The following is a 19112-nucleotide window of genomic DNA, read 5'->3' on the forward strand; positions in this document are numbered from 1 at the left end:
GGTGATTTTGGATCAAAAGGTATAATTGGCAGAAAATAAGAAAAATAATAAGGTTTTTAGTGAACCTAGAAAAGAGGGATAGACTGGGTCAAAGCCCAAATTGACATGCTCGGGCTCGGCTTGACCTTAGCAAAGTAACTAAGTGGCATGTTTCAAGCATGCTTTGGTTCAAAGCATCGCATTCTACCCATTTTTGGCCTAAGGGAAGATGCTCGACCTCAGCCGGGGTCGACCCTAACAAAATAGTTAAAGGGACATGCCCCACACAAACCCCGACTCAAAGCATCGCCTTAGTCCCATTGGGCCAAAGGGAAGATGCTCGACTGAGGCCGACCTTAGCCAAACATGAAATCTGGTACGGCCCTCGGCCCGATAGGTTATCTAATTATCCTAAGGCGACTTTAAAATTTTAGGGAAGAACCCTAGGTCAACTTTCTTTATAAATATATCTTATAATTTCATATGAGAATTTGAGTTTATTCTCAAATTCTCTAACTTCCATATTCTTTCACTCTCTGAAGTATTGGAGTATGTGTGATAAGCACTATACTGGTGTGCAAGTTTTCTTTTTTGCATTTCACATTATTCTCATTTTCAAACAAATTCACTAATAGCGTCACATGAAGGTTAGGTGCGTTTTCCCTATTCAAAATTTGGCATCAACAATTCTAATGTCATCTTTATTGAAGTTTTTTTTGTTTTTCCTTTTTTGAAAGTTACTTAAGCAATTCAAAGATAGAAAGAAATAAGCAATAATTACTAATTTACATTTATATTATTTCAGTATCATTAATTAAAGCGAGTTTAATTCGATTGGTATAAAATATTTATTAACCATCAACAGATTTATAGTTGGAGTTTTCGATTCACTATTGTACTAAAAACTTCATTCTGCTTGGTTGATAGAGGGAGATAGTGGAAAAAGGACAATTAATAGACAAATTTAAAGTCATGAGAAATAAAAAATTAAGAACATGGGAATGAAATCATTATCAAAAGGTCCTTTATTTATTGTTCATTAGGTTCATTTTGGTGTTATATTGTAGGGAAAAGTATCTTGGACAACCCATTGTATTTTTAAATGATCCTTTTTCATTTGTATGTGTATTTAAATAATACTTTATAAATGTATAATAAATAAATAAGTCTCGTTTTCATCTAAAAGAAATACTTCTTGACCAAGTATTATTCTAACTATTTGCCTTCTGGAGAAGCTTGTAACATGAGTTTTTTTTTTTTTTTTTTAAAAAAAAAAAAAAAAAAAAAAAAAAAAAAAAGTGGAAAAAGTAATATGGGTTAAATCTTGTATCATTATTAGAAACTTTAATTGCAACAATCAATTAAAAAAATCATTGACATAATATTATGGTAAAAGTATGATGATTGACGAAATTAATTCTCAAATTGGTAAATATGACAAATTTCCTCTAATATATTGTTTTTGTATTATTTGATTAATTGTATTACCAACATATCTAATATAAAGTATATTATTGGCATATTAATTTTTATCATTAATATACTTTTAATAAATATAAAGTACATCTGTTACGAAATTAGTAATTAAAGAATAAAAAAGAACGTAAAAGAATCGACACACAAATATACGAGGTTCACTAATGGTTTGTTAATTACGTTAATGTGGCAGAGGGAGAACAATATTACTAGAGAGAATATTTTTTAGAAAGTTTATATAGCGCACTACTCTAAACCTTAGGGTCCTACCAATTCTGAATAGGTTTCGGGAGCAACCACTAGCGAGATCGCGTACTTGGTTGTTCGAAGCACCAACAAACTAATTCCATGCATTCCAACATCCATATCATAAGATATATCGCTAATATATGAGTTTCTTGATAAAGTATTTTTCAAGAAAAGAACTTAGAAAAAAAATAATTTATGAGTTTTATCTTTTTGCCATTTTTGTAAATATTTTATATCATGTGATAATTCTGCAATTAATTACTTAGGTGTATATCTTATCATCACAAAAGCCCATTGTGATATCAATAATAGCTAATATGGACCTGGAGAGTTGAATGGGAGAAGGGATCTATTCAAACTCAGTCAAATCTCAAAAAACAAGGTGTGCCCAATACATTATATTTTGTATACCTCTATAAATTAACATAAATATAGATTAAAAAAAAATCAACTTAGATAGCATACATTTTTTCTGCCAAATTAAAAAAAAAAAAATTATTGATGTACTTCTAAAAAAAAAAATATTCATATTCTTTTCAAAGTGGTATGATTACTTTTGCCCGTTCAAAAATAAGAAAAATAGTAACATTTTACCGTAGTTTGAAACATTTATAAAAAGTTAAAAGGATAGTAATTTCTTTTTCTTTTATATAATATAGCTTTTCTTTTTCTTTTAAAAAAGTATATATTTGAAAAATCGTATCAATTTTTATATCATCTTCGTTGAGATGTTTCGGTGCATAAGTTCATATCATCTTAGAAATTTTCCTTTACACATTCAAATATGGAAGAAAAAAAAACTTGTTGTACATTATATTTTACTACAAAATTAACCATATGATTTAGAATTAATCAGGACTAATCTCTTTCACCATAGGAGTTAATAATTGTAAAGTACATAAAACATTAATATATACATACATGGATATTCTTTATAAAAAATTAAAAAAAAAAAGTGATATATAATAATCCACATATACAAAACGAAAGATATGGTTAGATGAAAGACCATGCAAATGCAAACAATTGCATAATGACAAATTTATGGCCCTATTATTCTGTGTATATTATTATTTATTCTTTTTTTCTTAATTTAAAATAGTCTTAGATGGTAAGCTTTAAAGAACCAGTCTTGTTTGAGATTCTTCTTCACATATATCTAATCTATCATCCTTTGCTCTCTCAGTCAATGCCAAAGACTTGACTCTCTCCCCTTTATTTATAATGAATCTTTATCACTATATAAACCTAACCCCCAACCTTCTGCTTCTTCCCAACTCACAAATAATTAATAACCCCATAACATTCATCTCTCAAACAACCAACTCTTTCATACCATTTTCTTCTTCTTGATCATCATGGCTACCACTACTCCTCAAGACTTTGATATGGATGATTACCAATTCCCACTTCCTGGGTTCCGCTTCCATCCCACCGACGAAGAGCTTGTCGATTATTATCTTCGTCGGAAGGTCGAGAAGAAGTCGGTTACTCTTGAACTCATCAAACAAATCGATATCTATCGACACAACCCTTGGGATCTTCCATGTAAGTTATTGACTAAATTTAGAGCTTTATATCAACATTTTTAACATTCCTCTCACGTTTGACCCTAAAAGTAACAATACTTCTTGTTGAATGAGAGTAGGTAGAGAAACTTCTCTCGTTGCTCACCTGTTAGGAATGAAGTTTCTAGGCTGGTGAGTAACAGAGAGAGATTTCTACTGTTGTTTGTGTTGATTATTAGGTTACTTCTCTCATTATTAATTGGTTTTGAGATAAAATGATATTGTATTAAAGTTTAAGCTGATATATTGTGGTTATTGAAAATCTGCAGATGGTGGTGGGGCGACGGGAGAGAAAGAATGCTACGTGTTCGTGAAAAGAGGAAGAAAGTACAAGAACAGTGTGAGACCTAATAGGGTAACAGGGGCAGGGTTTTGGAAGGCAACTGGTATTGACAAGCCAATTTATTCACAAGAAGGGGAAGGAAATCATTGCATTGGCCTAAAGAAAACCCTAGTTTTTTACAAGGGAAGTGCAGGGAGAGGAGTCAAAACTGAATGGATGATGCATGAATTTCGCCTCCCTCCAATCCCTTGTTCCAATTCCCACTTCGCCAAAATCGATCAAGAAGCGGTAAGCAAAAAATAAAAACCGTATAAAAGCTTAAACCGACAGGTTACAGTAATACATATACATACATCATGTATGTTAAATAATGAATCGTTTATTTCTTTTATCAATACAGGAGATTTGGACGTTATGTCGGATATTCAAACGAAATGTTATGTGCAGAAAATATAATTGGAAAGAAATTCCAGGAAGCAACCGAGAAATGACGAAGATCACAAAAACATGCAATAATATTGTGGATCATGATCAATCAACCTATGACGGATTAGATGAAAGAGCAACTTATATAAGTTTTAGCTCGAATTCGTATAATGGGTTTGAATCAGAGAAGAAGCCATTTTTAACTTGTGATGAAAGAAAACAATGGGAGGAGTTTACAATGAAGAAGAAGAAGAAGAATAGTGAAGCAGCTGAAGTAATATCCTTGTCTGTAAACCAATCTCCAGCTTCATCGGGATTCTCGAATTTTGATGAGAATGGGACTGATTTTTTTGGATCTAGTGACCATGATTGGGAAGAACTTAGATCCATTGTGGAGTTTGCTTTTGATCCTAATTTTGTTAATAACCCTTGATTTTAATATTGTTTGTAAATAACACATAGCGGGAAAGTTGTCTCTATACGAAGCCGTTGGATGTGAATTTGAAAATCTGTATGTACCTCTTGATGACTACGAGATACAAATTTAATTTGGAGGTATTTTTACAGATTTTTTTTTCTCAAATATGCATCCAACGATATAAAATTGTTAGTTACATCGTGGCAGGATTAATTTTGAGTTTTGGTTGTGTTTTTTTTGCTCAATTTGGAGTTTTTAGTTATTTAATTAGGTTTTGGATGAGATGTTTTACATTTTATTGTTCTTTTAATTGGTCTATTGAAGAGCATTGTCTCTCTTTAAGATTGAGCTTATGAGTTGATTATTGGTTTTAATGTGTTGATTAAGGATGAGATGCCGACCAATTGGGCGGATTAAGGGTTATGTTGATGAATAATTGAAAATATTATTATAGATGGGACAGACAAATTGGAAGAGCTTAAACATAACTGATTATTGTTTTGTGTTAGTGATTTGATTCTACGTACAAAACAAAAACCACGGGAAGAACAAAGAAAATTTCTATAATGGAAATTCGTAGAATATAAATAGCAATTGCCCCCACACACACATGGAAAACAATCCAAAACTATAAGAAACCCTACCATTCTTGAAAATATATGTTTAGTTCCGAGAGACCAACCGATCTGCTATATGATTATGAAAATACTTAAATCTTATTTTAGTAATCATTTTATTTTTTATTTTTGGTTTTTGAAAATTATGGTTCTTTTTTCACAATTTTTTAATAAAAAAATTCATATTTTCTATATATACGATTGACTTTTTAGCTAATTTCTAGAAACAAAGAAATTTCAAAAAGATATTTTTTTTTCTTTTCTTTTTTAGTTGTGAAAACTTGATTCAGTGTGGTTTTCTGCCTCGAAAACAAACCTAAATTTTTCAATTTTCGGTTTCTGACTTCAATATATATTTTTTGAATAATTAAAAAATTAATTTAGATTTAGCCATAAACCGACTTGAATTGCCTAGTTTTTACGAAGCTGAAAATTGATAGAGATGTCTCAGAATATACCAACACATACCTCTACCTTTGAATATATAGTCGGAAATATTTTTAAGCATTTCGCCTCGAATGAAGTAGGAATTAACACACATTCATAACAAAACTACATTGACTTGCAAAGAAATGAAAATAAAAAGGGATCTTTTCTTAATTAAAAATGACTTTAAGGAAACTTAACACATCATCCTTTATTCATATATATCTTAATTTATAACCTTGTACCTAATCATTGTGCAATTACAAGTTATATTTATTCAAAAGTTGAAATATTCTAATTTCAGAGTACTCAATCTAATCCTTTTCTTGTGACTTCTAGTTGTTGTCTTCATTTGCAAAATGTATAAACAATTCAAGATGTTCCCTTTCTCATTCAACCAAACTACAAAACACACTCCACAATAATGAGTACAATATCCCCACATCGAAAAGGTTCGAGAAAATGATGGACTTCAAACACAATAAAATTATAAGAGTCTATTACTTTAGTTTCAAATTGTCCGAATTAGAAATAATTTAAGTTTGTGTATGCTAGGTCTAGTTAAATTTTCTTATGTATATTCACTCATTTAGAGTGGTTGTTAAGGATGTTGAGGGTGCTCGAGACCAAATTGACTTGCTCGAGCTTGGCCTTGGCCAAGGATAAGGTCGCGAGATCAACTCTCACCGTTTGATGAATTGGAGCATACTACAACCTATTTGGTCCTCGAGAAGAGGGTGCTTGGGTATGATGAGGTGCTAAGGATGCATCAACCTAGTTGAGATGTCAGGTGTACCTACTGATCACATTGCCTCTAGTATCTTGTTAAAAAAAGTTTAGAATGGGTCTTATGGAATCAACAAATAAAGATAAGCAGAAAAGTGTAAATCATAGAGAATTGACATAGAGATTTACATGGTTCGTTAATAGTATGTTAATTACGTCCATGGGCAGAGGAAGAATAGTTTATTGTTAAAAAGAATCATTCGGATTACAGATTAGAGGCATCTCTACGGTTAGAGAGTTTAATATGACACACTTCTCTAAATCCTAGCATCAAAAAGTAAATAATAGTGTTTTAGCTACCTTGTAATTGGTCGTGTCAAATAACATATTTAAGACATTCCAACAGTGGGATTAATGGTATTAAGTAGTACAAAAGCTTTGAAAGGGTGGTCTTAACTGAGATCGATGAGAGAATTATTATGTATGATTGTAACAATTTTTCACACAATGAATTTCCTTTATATGGGTTGTGATTTTCTGAGGTGTTGAAGTTTTCCACGTAAACTCTTGTGTTTTCTATTTTATTATTTTCTTTTAATTTTTCAATTATTTTTCTGTTTGTTTTTTATAGTAGTCGAAGATTTTTTACAACTTAAGGTCCAAAGTTCATTCATTGATAATTGATATACACTCTCTAACATCTTTGGATTTCATTCAAACGATTGAAAGACTGATTAATTAAGACCAGATAACAAAACAAAACAAACAATTACATTTTTATATTTATTTTTTTTCCTAAATTAAATTAACGTTAATTTATTGGACTATGTTTCATGAATCTGAACATTTTCCCGACATAATTCGGCTAATGTTGGTTTGATTTAAAAAACAATCTAAGCCTGCCGTCCAATTACAATATAGTATTCTAAAATCTGTATTTGTAAGAGTTGGGTCATTATCCATATAATCTAATCTATCACATATTCCTGAAACTGTGGATCGGGTCATTATCCATATAATACATTCCATACTCTACAAATTGCCTGTCCTTAGACCTTAAATATCACACATTTTGTTCCTCAAAAAAAGAAGAAAAAAAAACATATGAATCTTCTTCAATATTGAATTTGTAATTAATATTAGTTATAACTTATACATGCTTTCTATTTTTAGATTTAAAAATTCAATTGCAATAGTATGATATTTTGTCTTTAAAACTTTATTATTAGGTGCGATCATACCAGCATTAAATACGTTAGATTTCATTAGAACTCCTTAGCTAAACGTATTTGGACGAAAATAATACTAAGTTGGGTGACTACTTGGAAAGTCTTAATGTTGCACCTTTTTTATTTCTGTACTGAAAAAGACTTTGTTATTATATTTTTTTAATCATTGGAGGTGAAATTGTTTTAATTATTGAAAAGTGACTTTTTTTTTTCTCAATTTTTGAATTTATGTGAGATTTATTTTGGGTTGCATTTTTTAGGTATAATTTTTTTTTATTATGTTTACTAAAATTAGGATATTGGAATATATATAACACACCTCATATTTTGACCCTGACTTATGACCAAGGAATTATTGACCAGAGGCAAGTCTGAAATTTGATTTTGATAGACCAGGCTGATTTTCTAATGCCCTCTGCCATAGGCTTCTTTTTGTTTTTATATAATTTGACTAGAGGCACCCTCCACTTTAACTTATTACTTGAGAGATGTGCCATATAAAATATCCATTTTATTATTATTTTTTAATTAAAATTTAGTTGAGTAGAAACAATCCCGTGAAATTAATTGAGGTGTGTTAATAGTCGTTAATTGAGGTGTGTTAATAGTCATTAGATTGAAATTTTATCTTAAAAAAATTTCTTGAAAAATGAAATTTAAAGGGAGAATTTCGAATTTTTAAACGTTTCAATTACATCCTCATGTATTTAAAATTAATTTTGAGTTAAATAATTACTTTTTAATTTTTTAATTTTGATGTGTTGTGGCAATTACTGATTTAATTGAAAACTTTTATGGTAGACCACCTCATCTTTGAGAAGCTAATATTGCTTTAGGCTTAATTTGGAATTGTTGAAACTTTAAAATTAGTCGACAGTAATATTTTGAAAAAAAAATTAGTTGTGACATGAAGTAAATAATATTTGGTAAATTTTAAATTTGAAAAAATATATATGTTATGATATTTGATAAATTATTACTGAATTACTATGATTTAGCCATAATGACTAAAGTAAACATATTATTTAAATTACTTTATATTAATATTTTATATCAATTAAAACATAATTAATTTAAAAATTTATATGCTTAAAATTAAAAAATTTATTACCACCTAAATTATTTGATAAACAAAATTTTATTACTAAAAAATTAAATCAATGTTAATTTTGTAATAGACATGAGAAAAAGATATGGAAGTAGTGGTGGATCTAGAAATTTTGTTGACGGAGATTTTATATAATTTAGTAAAAATAAATTTAATGAGTGGAGCTTAAACCAAGATCTAGAAAAGGTTAAAAAGTAAATTTACCACTTAACTAGCTAGTAGTCTTAATAATATATCAATTTATATATGTATATTATAAAGCATAAAGTTGAAAGGGCTCAAGATCACTCGATCTATACTAAATTAGTTCCTGAAGAATAAATTTATACATTTTAAAAAAGATTAGTTAGAGAGGAGATGACAAATTTTTAATGAAGCTAAATTTAAAAACTAGTAGATGGAGATGATTTTAAACGTAAGAGCAATTTGAGAAGTGATTTTAAATAAATTATTAACGAATAACATGATTTACAAGACACTGTAAACGGTTAAGATTATATTACAATTGCTTTTTACCTCTGTAAATGCAATCTCAAACAAAACCTTAGGCTTGCTCTGGTCCACCAAATCTAAACTTCTTCCTAATAATTTATCCATAAAACTTTTAAAAAGATAATATACGACAGATCAATATTCTTGTTTAAAAAACTCTTAAATATTATTTACTAAAAACATATATTTAGCCCTTAAGAAAATAATATCTAAAAAAGGAGTGCTTTCTTTCATCCACAAGTCCCTGTTATGTCTCCAGATAAAATAACAATATGATATTTATTGTGAAATTTAGGAGCAACAACATGAATATAAAGAAAATATAATATAATAAATAAATAATTAAATAAAATAATTAAAATTATGAAAATTGGATAATATGAAAAATTGGGTAGAATTTTGAAATGGATTTTTAAGTAGGAATATTTAACGCCTATTTATAATATTTGTAATAATATTATTGATTTTGAACTAAAATTTTAGGACTTTGTTTTTGCAACCTACTAAATATAAAGTGTTGAGCTAGATTTGCATTTTAATATGATCAAATGACAGGGAATTATATATGTTTCGGAAAAAAAAAAAAAAAAAGCATGATTTATATTAAAAATTCTTTTGGAATTGGGTTGCAACTCAAATTATTAATATAATTATCAAATAAGTTTTTTAGAATTGTATTAACACTTGGGTCCGGTCAATTCTTAATTAAATTAAAAAATTGATGACATTTGGGGGCTTATGACTTTGATAGGTTATTGTGTGGTATCGTCAAAACTTATCATGTCACTTAAAATTATAGTATTATAACTAAAACCATATAATATAAATTCAAAACAACTTTAAAAGTGGTCTCGTCAATATATGTTTGGATTATCTTTGACTTGGCAAAATGAAATTTTCTCGTGTCATTTATGCGAATTCAATTACTCTTTTTTTTTGGAAAAATAAAAGGTGCTTCCCCCTTTGATTGTTGTTGAATTCATATGATGTAATGCTTATCTCATCGTAGATTATCCACTCCTAATAAATTAGATTTTTAATTGGAAATTATTAAATCTCTAATTTGATTTATTATTATTTTCCTTCAAAATTCAAATGTTGTTCGTATTTCAAGCTTATAGGTTCGTCAAAAGACAGAAAAAGAAAATCTCAACAAAGATTCTGAAAATCTTTTATGGTTTTTCTTGAACTTTTACCATATCTTAATTAGTCGCCATAATTTAATTATTGGTTTGCTTTATAATTTGACTACAACCCCTAGAAGCTAAATATAATTATTAACATGCAAGCATTTTAGGGTATAGTTAGTTAGATATTAGGATAATTATCCAACAGTAAAATTTAGGTCCGATAATTATTTCGTTTTTAATTTTTTGATTTTAGAAAATTAAGTTTATAGATTTTACTTTTGTCTCTAAATTTCTTCTTCTATTATCTATTTTTTACCAATAGTTCATAAAATCAAGCCAAAATTTGAAAACTAAAAAATAGTAACTTTTAGGTCCCGTTTGATAACTATTTTGTTTTTTATTTTTGTTTTTGAAAATTAAGCATATGGACACACTACATCCACCTCCAAATTTCTTCTTTTGTTATCTATTTTTCACCAATGGTTTAAATTAAAAATCAAGCCAAATTTTGAGAACTAAAAAAGTAGCTTTCAAAATTTTGTTTTTGTTTTTGAAATTTGGCTAAAAATTCAACCATTGTACCTAAGAAAGATGTAAATCATTGTAATAAATGTGGATAAATTAGGTTTAATTTTTTTTAAAAAAAAACCAACTAATTACCAAACGGGACCTTAAAAATTTGTTTTTATTTTTAGAGTTTGACTAAGAATTCAACCATTATACTTAAGAAGAATGCAAATTATTGTAAGAAATGGGGGAGGAAATAGCCTTAATTTTTAAAAACCAAAAACAAAAAATGAAAGCCTCGTTTGGTAACCATTTTGTTTTTAAAAATTAAGTCTATAACCACTACTTTCACCTCCAAATTTCTTCTTTTGTTATCTACTTTTCATCAATGGTTTAAAAAACCAAACCAAATTTTGAGAACTAAAAAAATAACTTTTAAAAGGTTGTTTTTGTTTTTAGAATTCTGCTAAGAATCCAACTATTGTACCTAAGAAATATGCAAATCATGGTAAGAAATGTTGATGATGTAGGCTTAATTTTCAAAAATAAAATGATCACCAAATAGGATCGAAATCATTACCAAACGTCCTCAAAGTTTTATACATATTTGAACCTAATTTAGTTGGTCAAAATATTTTATCTTCCTGGACTAAAATATCGAAAGTGTTCAGAATTTGGCCCTAGATGTTGCTGAAAAAAATTAAAGAAAAAAGATATTATTAATTCGGGTAAAATATAGACAGATTTAAGATGCATTTTTTTTTTTTCTTGATCAAATGATTTTACCATTATGCATATGTCATGAGTAAAACAAATTTAGAAAACAATATTATTATCAAATAAATCCATTGAAGACAGTAAAGTTAGGACAAAAATCAAATTTTATCTTTAGGGCCTCGACTTTGCAAGATGTAAATTAGTTTTTACTCTCAAAGTTAAATAATTTTCTATATCTTTACTTGAAGGAGTGTTAAAATTTTTCATTCGATTTTTTTTGGTAAAAAAAAATATTCATTTGATTTGCTATCATTTTATTTGTATCTAATAGTTAAAACATATATTTTCGTCTAGAAGTGAAATGTACTAAAGCTAGAGTTGTTATTTATTTTTATTTTTTTAAAAAAAGAAACGTTTATTTTATATTGTTGGAATTATGAAATAATTTATTTTAATGATTAGTTTGATTTTTTTAATGAATAAAAACCAAAGGTTGGTGGTGTGAGGTTTAGTACTGTTTATAGGTTTACTAAAAATCTAAAAGTTGGAGGAAAGAGTTAAATTTTAACTTTTCAAAGTCAAAAAATTCAACTTCCTCTTCACATTTAAGTGTGATTTTCCAAGTCAAGGAAAATGAAACCTTGATTGTTGGATGGATAATCATTGAAATTTTCTACCAAAATAATTAATAAATAAGTAACAGTTATAAATATACTAATCAAATTCAAAATATTAGTAAATATAACATAATATAAAAGAATTTACAAATATAACAAAATTTAAGTCTAACTCTCAAAATCTATTAGTAATAGATCATATTATTAATAGAAATCTAGTAGTAACAGACCTATTATTAATAAGAGTTTATCACTAAGATTTTGTTATATTTACAATTTTTTAAAAATATTACTATATACTTATTATTAACTCTAAAATGCTATCTAACTTTTTTTTAGACCATTTGGAAAATGGTATAAATTAAAAAAAAAAAAATTAAAACCTTAGTAATAAGGTCTGCTTCTTGGTAACAATTTTCAAACATTAAATTTATGCATCATTAATTGCATCAAAACTAAAAAGGTCTCTAGTTCAAACATACATGCGTATGCCTAATTGAACATTCTTTTAACTTGATTCGGTTGATCAAATTACAATCTAATTTTATTTAAATATATATTTTTTTTACAAAGGAAGTCAGATATATATTGAGTCTTACATGACTACTGATCATCAATGAAAATTAAGTATTAAAAAAAAAACAGATGGAGAAGATTGTAAGAAATGAAATCAAATTAAATATTAACTCTTCAAAAATGGTGATCTCAAGCGTGAGAAAAAGTCTTGAGAAATATATTGAAAATTAATTAAATTTATTAGAATCTGTGACCTTAAAGTTTAACCTAAGTATGTGCTAATCTAATATGATAGTAAATTAAAATAGGCAGTGTTGAGTACATGAAAAGAGTTAAAACCTCATTATTACTACTTCAAATAGTGATGTTTCAATTTTCAACCGTATATTAAAATGAGAATTTAGAGAAAATATGTTTGAATAATTTCATTTTAGTTCTAAATGCAAGCATGCAAGACTAAACTATCAATTATTCTTTGCTAGATAGTAATTAGTATCTTTATGAATCCACTTGGGAATAGCTATTTTCTAAAATTATTCTACATATGTTAATATGTGGGTTTTTCGTGATATAGAAATTGTGATTAATATATAACAACATCGATAAAGTTAAAATTATAAAGCTACAACGTTGATCCTCTAGACCATCATGTGTATATTTTTTTCAGTCTAAAAATTTTCAAATTATAATTATCTTCTTCGATTTGTTATAAAGATTTATTGAATAATGAAGATGGAGGATTTGAAAAGTTTTTTATATCTTGATTGAAAAGATGTGTCTTAATTCAATTGTCGTACAAATTTAATATTTTAAAATTAAATTATATCGACATTTAGAATAGTAATCGATGTTTTATCCACCGAACGAAATGAGTTTTTTTTTAAATATATTTGCTATGTTTATTCCTTTTGGAGGAGTGAAGTCCAAGATGGTGTACCAGTGAAGAACAAGTCCTTCAATCCTTCCATCAACAGGACCATTTTGCCCTTTGAAGAAAAAAAATTAAGTCTTCCACATTATTAAAGGAGAACCCAAGCGATACCCTTCCTCCCACACTCTAGAGCAGTCAGAGCTCCAAGACTTTTGACCTAATTCAAATATTCAAACATATTCTCCCCTTTCCTCAACTCTCACTATATATATATTAACCAAAAATCTCCTCCCACAACTCCACTAAACCCTCTCCAAACCAACTACTTCTCTCAATTTCTTCTCTATAATGACCATTAATTCCTCACAAATCTCCGACATGGCCGCGGTCGACAACGATAACGACGACTCCCAATTCCCTCTTCCCGGATTCCGCTTCCACCCAACCGACGAAGAGCTAGTCAACTTCTACCTCCGACGTAAGGTCCACAACAAACCCCTCCCCATCGAACTTATCAAACAAATCGACATCTACAAATATAGCCCTTGGGACCTTCCTCGTACGTATAACTTATCCATTTAAACTTTGTTTGATAACGATTTCGTTTGTTTGTTTTTTAAAAATGTGAATAATAATAATGCAGATGTGAGTAATGGGTCCTTGGGGGAAAAAGAATGGTACTTTTTTTGCAAAAGAGGGAGGAAGTACAAGAACAGTGTGAGACCAAATAGAGTAACAGGATGTGGGTTTTGGAAGGCAACAGGAATTGATAAACCAATTTATATTAATGATCGTTCTGTTCTTGTTGGATTGAAGAAAACTCTTGTTTATTATCGTGGATCTGCTGGTAAAGGCACTAAAACTGAGTGGATGATGAATGAATTTCGTCTTCCTTCTTCTACATCAGATCCCTTTCGTAGGAATATTGTCACAAATAACCTCCATGAAGCTGTAAGTAAAAATTCAATATCCAATTCACTCTTTTTCTTTCTCTTTTCCAGTCTTTCTTTTAGATATCAAGGTAAAACTCAAATGGATATTCAGTTAAAAAAAAAATCGACTAAAAGTTAATAAATTTTAAAAAGACGTCATCTCGAACAAAGACATACTAAGAATACTACATTAAAAATATGGAGATTAGCAAGATATCATAAATTTTTAAGGTGTATATCTAATATTTTTAAAGTCCAAGATAACAATGGTTGACCAAAAGAAACAGATAACAATGGTTGACCAAAAAATAAACAGTGTTTTTAGTTTTATTTTTAAAAAAATCCAAAAAATAATGTTCTTTGAACTAAAGAGAGAGTGAAATTTTATATTATCTAAACTTCTTTCAAAGGCCATCTTGCTATCAAAATGTTGAACTTTACCAAAATTAAATTTGCCATTAAATGCTTGAACTTGCTTAAAATCAATATAGTTTGATGGGATTTGTTTAGAATTTTTTTCCCAAATCCAATTAAAATTTCATGGGCTAATTAGAAACATTATATGTTGGAAGGACTATAATTTAAATTAAATTTGACTAATAAGCTTGTAAAATTGACCAAGGGTATGAATCAAACTCAAAACTTAATTATATTTTTTTTCTTCTTGTGCAGGAAATTTGGACTTTGTGTCGTATATTCAAAAGAAACATCTCAACTAAAAAGGCCATTAATGCACCAAACTGGAGGGAGGTTCCGTCGGCCAAAAGCCGAGCTGTGGAAAACACGAACTTTAGAGCAACAAAAAATATCGATTTCGATAGATATTCAGATGACAATCAACAAAGTAGCTACATAAGTTTTACCTCGAACAATTCGTTTACCAATTTTGATCATGTGAACGACGTTCGAAATTTCGATCACAGTCAAATGTCTCATGGCGGTCAATTCATGACGAATTTTTGCACCTCAACTGATCTGCTACCATCGGCCGATAATAATTCGTCAGCAAATGTATCACCGTCATCGTCGAGCTTTTCGGATTTTGATGAGGATGCCACTGATTTGTTTGGTTATGAAAAATGGGAAGAGCTCAAATCAATTTTGGAGTGTGATTTTGATTCATTGAATGAGTTTTAAAAAGGCAATTTAGTGTTGATAATATGCAAATCTGAATCTAAACATTCAATTTGATCCACTGAAATCATTGTTTTTACTTGTAAGAATGAATCAAACTGATACTAAATTTCAAGTTAAACTACAAGTTTCAATCACAACATTAGTATAGCTTTCATTTTTATTGAATACATCTCTTGTCTTGGTATTTAAAAATGCTTCCAGTGAGATTTTAAACTATCTAATTTGAGATCAAAATGAGTATAATTCAATTTAGTAATTATAAAATTAATGAAATCAACTTCACCTTTCTTAATAAACTCTCTTGTAATAGAATCTTCCTTAAGTATAAAAGGAGATTTTGTCTTTTATTTTTATTACATACTCACAAAAAAGAGAGAGAAATAAAAAGAGAGAACATATCTTGTAAATCTTGTTGTACAAAATGATAAATGAAGAGTGTCTCTTCCCTTGGATGTAGATTAGTTGATCGAACCACGTAAACTTGAGTCCCTTCCTTCTTTCTTCCTCTCTTTCTCTAGTTAATCTTCTTCATCATAGACCTTGCTTGTGGTTTTCATTTTCTTGCTAAAGCTGCCATTAGCAAAGCTTCAGAGAGTATTTCCATTCTGATCAAAACTGAGAGTAAATAGTGTTTTTGGTTTACTAACCTTTCCGTGAAAAGAAAGATTGATTACTGACATGGCCCATTGAAAACCTCTTATCATTACAGATGCAATCCACCATCAGAGTTGGTATTCTTCATGGGCCTAAGTGGTTTTAACCTAAAGCCCAACCAAGTGATATCAGAACGAATTCAGTTCCAAGATTTCGAATCTTGAAGAATCAAGAAACAAGAACTTATCATAAATGGTTGTTGCAAGGTATAGAGTGAAGAAATTTGATGGTAAAGGTGATTTTGGATAGTGAAAAGCCAAAATCATGACAATCTTAGGCTAGAAAAAGACTCATAGAGCCATTGATGATCTTGCCAAATTACTAGATATGTTGACAGTTGAGGAAAAAGAGAATATGAAACTATCAGCTTATGGCACAATTGTTTTAAACCTTAGTGACAATCTATTACGACAAGTAATCGGTCAAGAAACAACATTTAATATGTAGACTAAACTAGAAGAGTTGTTTGTCACAAAAGATTTACCTAATAAAATGTACTTAAGAGAGAGACTTTTTTACTTTAAAAATGAATTCTGCAAAGTCCTTAACAGAAAATCTCGACCAATACAAAAAGATTGTTTTAGAGTTTAATAAAAATCTTGGTGAGAAAATTGGTGATGATAATGAAACATTTGTTCTCTTAAATTCATTACCAAATGCATACAAAGAAGTAAAAAATGCACTAAAATATGACAGAGAGACAATCAACACAAAAGAAATCATATCAGCTTTGAAAACCAGAGAAATGGAATTTAATTTTGTAAAGAAAGATCAACTAGCAGCTGAAAGCTTATTTGCTACAAAGAACAACCACAAGAAAAATACAAAACAATAGTCAAATGATGAAAATTCCAGCTAACAGAAGGTTAGATGCGATTATTGCAAGAAAGAAGGGCATCTAATCAAGGACTGTAATACTCTTAAGAGGAAAAATGAGAAGAAAGAAAAGAACAAACAGGCTGAAGCTTCAGTAGTTGACAGTTCCATTACCTATTCAGATGCACTTGTCTCTACCCTAGACAAAGCTAATCTAATCAGCCCTCTTGAAAAGTATGACTGGGTGTTAGATTCTGGTTGTACTTTCCACATGAGTTCTTTCAAATCATGGTTCAACACCTACAAAGAAATAGAAGAAAGACTATGTATATGGGAAATAATGAGGTTTATAAAATAGCTGGTATTAGTTTAGTTTCCTTGAAATTGAAGAATTGATCAATCAAACTATTAAGGAATGTGAGACACGTTCCAAAGTTAAAAAGAAACCTCATATCTTTAGGGATGCCAAACTCAATTGGCTGTGAATACTATGGTAAAGGAGGAACTTTTGAAGTTGTTGAAGATGGAAGAGTGGTCTTGGCTCGGTAAAAGGTAAATGGAGTGTTTATTATCAAAGGTGTGGAGATGATGAACTCAGCAAATACAGTGACCGTTTCCACTTTGACAAAAGGTGATATATGGCATAAAAGATTGACTCACATTAGTGCAAAAGGGTTACAAGCTCTGTCAAAACAGGGGCTTCTTCGTAATAGCATCAGTGACCAACTCACATTTTGTGAACATTGCATCCTCGACAAGTCAACAAGGACAACTTTATTAAATCTCACCGCACCACACAAGGAATCCTTGACTATATCCACTCAAATCTGTGGGGGCCAGCTTTAACTCTCTCACTTAGTAGATTAAGGTACTTGTTAACCTTAACTGATGATTACTCTAGAAGAAGTTGGGTTTATTTCCTTAAAACTAAGTATCAAGTGTTTGATACGTTTAAAGAGTGGAAAACACTTATTGAAAATCAACCAATGAAGAAAATAAAGTACCTAAGAACAGAAAATGGTTTGGAATTCTGTGATGAGGATTTTAACAAGTTTTACAGAGAATAAGATGTTGGGATAGGTATCCTAATTCTCCTGGAATCTCGTTGTTTGTAATTATACACATTGTTTATGAATAAAATAAGTGTTATTTCATTCTAATTTTTACTCATATCCAATAAATAAAACTTCATGGTTATTGTATGTAAACTTAAGCATGTATATGAGATATACAAGTGAATCATGCCTTAAGTGATAACCTGAATAGATATGTAGTATAAGGATTAAGGTGAGATACCTGATCTTGGTGACACTACGAATACGGCCCGCTTTGTAGGGGTTTGCAAGTGTTGTAAACTACTACAGAGGTAGATCCTGACCATTCCATGTGAAACATGCGAGCGAAGGTGTCCTATACAAAGAGTTATTGGAATGATGTCCTAAAGTCTCGTGTTTTGTAAACACTTTTGTCAATAGGGGTGATAACACTTTTCTCTCGTCACAACAAAAACTTGACTTGGTGCCGCACATCAAAAGAATAGTCTCTCCAATTAGAAAAACCTACAACAACAACTTCAACACTTCCTTTTATATCACAACCCAAAAAGGAAATAAATAGAAAAGGAAATCAGCACCATAACCAAAAAGGTATAAGAAAAAATCATTCCAAAAGAGCACCAAGACAACACCGAAACTGAAGTGAAAACTAACATTTCAATAAAATAAAATTTACAACCCAACCAATTGTCCTAACAAATAATAATTAAAAAAAAATAATCTAAATTCATGAGTCAAAACCTCCTAAAATAATATAATTTTGAAATCGAATTCCATAATTTTTAATTTTTATTTTTATTAAAAAAAAAAAAAAAAAAAAAAAAGAATGCATCTAAATCTAAAAGCAATTAGGTCGTCTGTTACCTATTAACTTTTTTTTTAAAAAAAAAAAAAAAAAAGAAAAGGCTTCTTAATTTGTTAATAGATTCGGATGTGAATAATTTAAAAGAAAAAAATGTAAATTTCGAATTATATATTGTAATTAATATTTGCAGGCCCTAAAGAAATTCGGTGATTTTTTAATATCCTAACCCAGGGATTTTAAATTAAGATTTTTTAAAAAAATTTGATGTTCAGTTACTTGTGGATAAAAATCCCCCTTTTTAAATTTCTATATGAAGTCCATGTTTTTTTTTTTTTTTTAGTTTAGTTCTCAATGTTAT

The 19112-nt window shown here is 29.1% G+C and overlaps 2 protein-coding genes across 2 annotated transcripts; both read left to right on the top strand.

Moving 5' to 3' along the window:
• The first annotated feature begins 2971 nt into the window (after positions 1-2971).
• Positions 2972-4962, top strand: LOC120089245 (transcription factor JUNGBRUNNEN 1-like). The gene is made up of 3 exons (XM_039046668.1): positions 2972-3252; positions 3542-3843; positions 3956-4962. The coding sequence occupies exons 1-3, from the start codon at positions 3063-3065 to the stop codon at positions 4412-4414; spliced, it is 951 nt and encodes a 316-aa protein (XP_038902596.1). The 5' UTR covers positions 2972-3062; the 3' UTR covers positions 4415-4962.
• Positions 4963-13668: 8706 nt separating this feature from the next.
• Positions 13669-15424, top strand: LOC120089461 (transcription factor JUNGBRUNNEN 1-like). Its single transcript, XM_039046939.1, has 3 exons — positions 13669-13914; positions 13999-14306; positions 14960-15424. The coding sequence occupies exons 1-3, from the start codon at positions 13704-13706 to the stop codon at positions 15422-15424; spliced, it is 984 nt and encodes a 327-aa protein (XP_038902867.1). The 5' UTR covers positions 13669-13703.
• Positions 15425-19112: the final 3688 nt, after the last annotated feature.

Source organism: Benincasa hispida, chromosome 10 (assembly GCF_009727055.1).
Source record: "Benincasa hispida cultivar B227 chromosome 10, ASM972705v1, whole genome shotgun sequence".
Lineage (NCBI taxonomy): Eukaryota > Viridiplantae > Streptophyta > Magnoliopsida > Cucurbitales > Cucurbitaceae > Benincasa > Benincasa hispida.

Excerpts from the sequence above, each read along its gene's own strand:
- LOC120089245 (XM_039046668.1), top strand. The coding sequence starts at position 3,063 with ATGGCTACCACTACTCCTCAAGACTTTGATATGGATGATTACCAATTC. Across the intron at positions 3,253-3,541 it reads CAACCCTTGGGATCTTCCAT|ATGGTGGTGGGGCGACGGGA; the intron begins GTAAGTTATTGA and ends GAAAATCTGCAG. Across the intron at positions 3,844-3,955 it reads CCAAAATCGATCAAGAAGCG|GAGATTTGGACGTTATGTCG; the intron begins GTAAGCAAAAAA and ends TTATCAATACAG.
- LOC120089461 (XM_039046939.1), top strand. The coding sequence starts at position 13,704 with ATGACCATTAATTCCTCACAAATCTCCGACATGGCCGCGGTCGACAAC. Across the intron at positions 13,915-13,998 it reads TAGCCCTTGGGACCTTCCTC|ATGTGAGTAATGGGTCCTTG; the intron begins GTACGTATAACT and ends ATAATAATGCAG. Across the intron at positions 14,307-14,959 it reads CAAATAACCTCCATGAAGCT|GAAATTTGGACTTTGTGTCG; the intron begins GTAAGTAAAAAT and ends CTTCTTGTGCAG.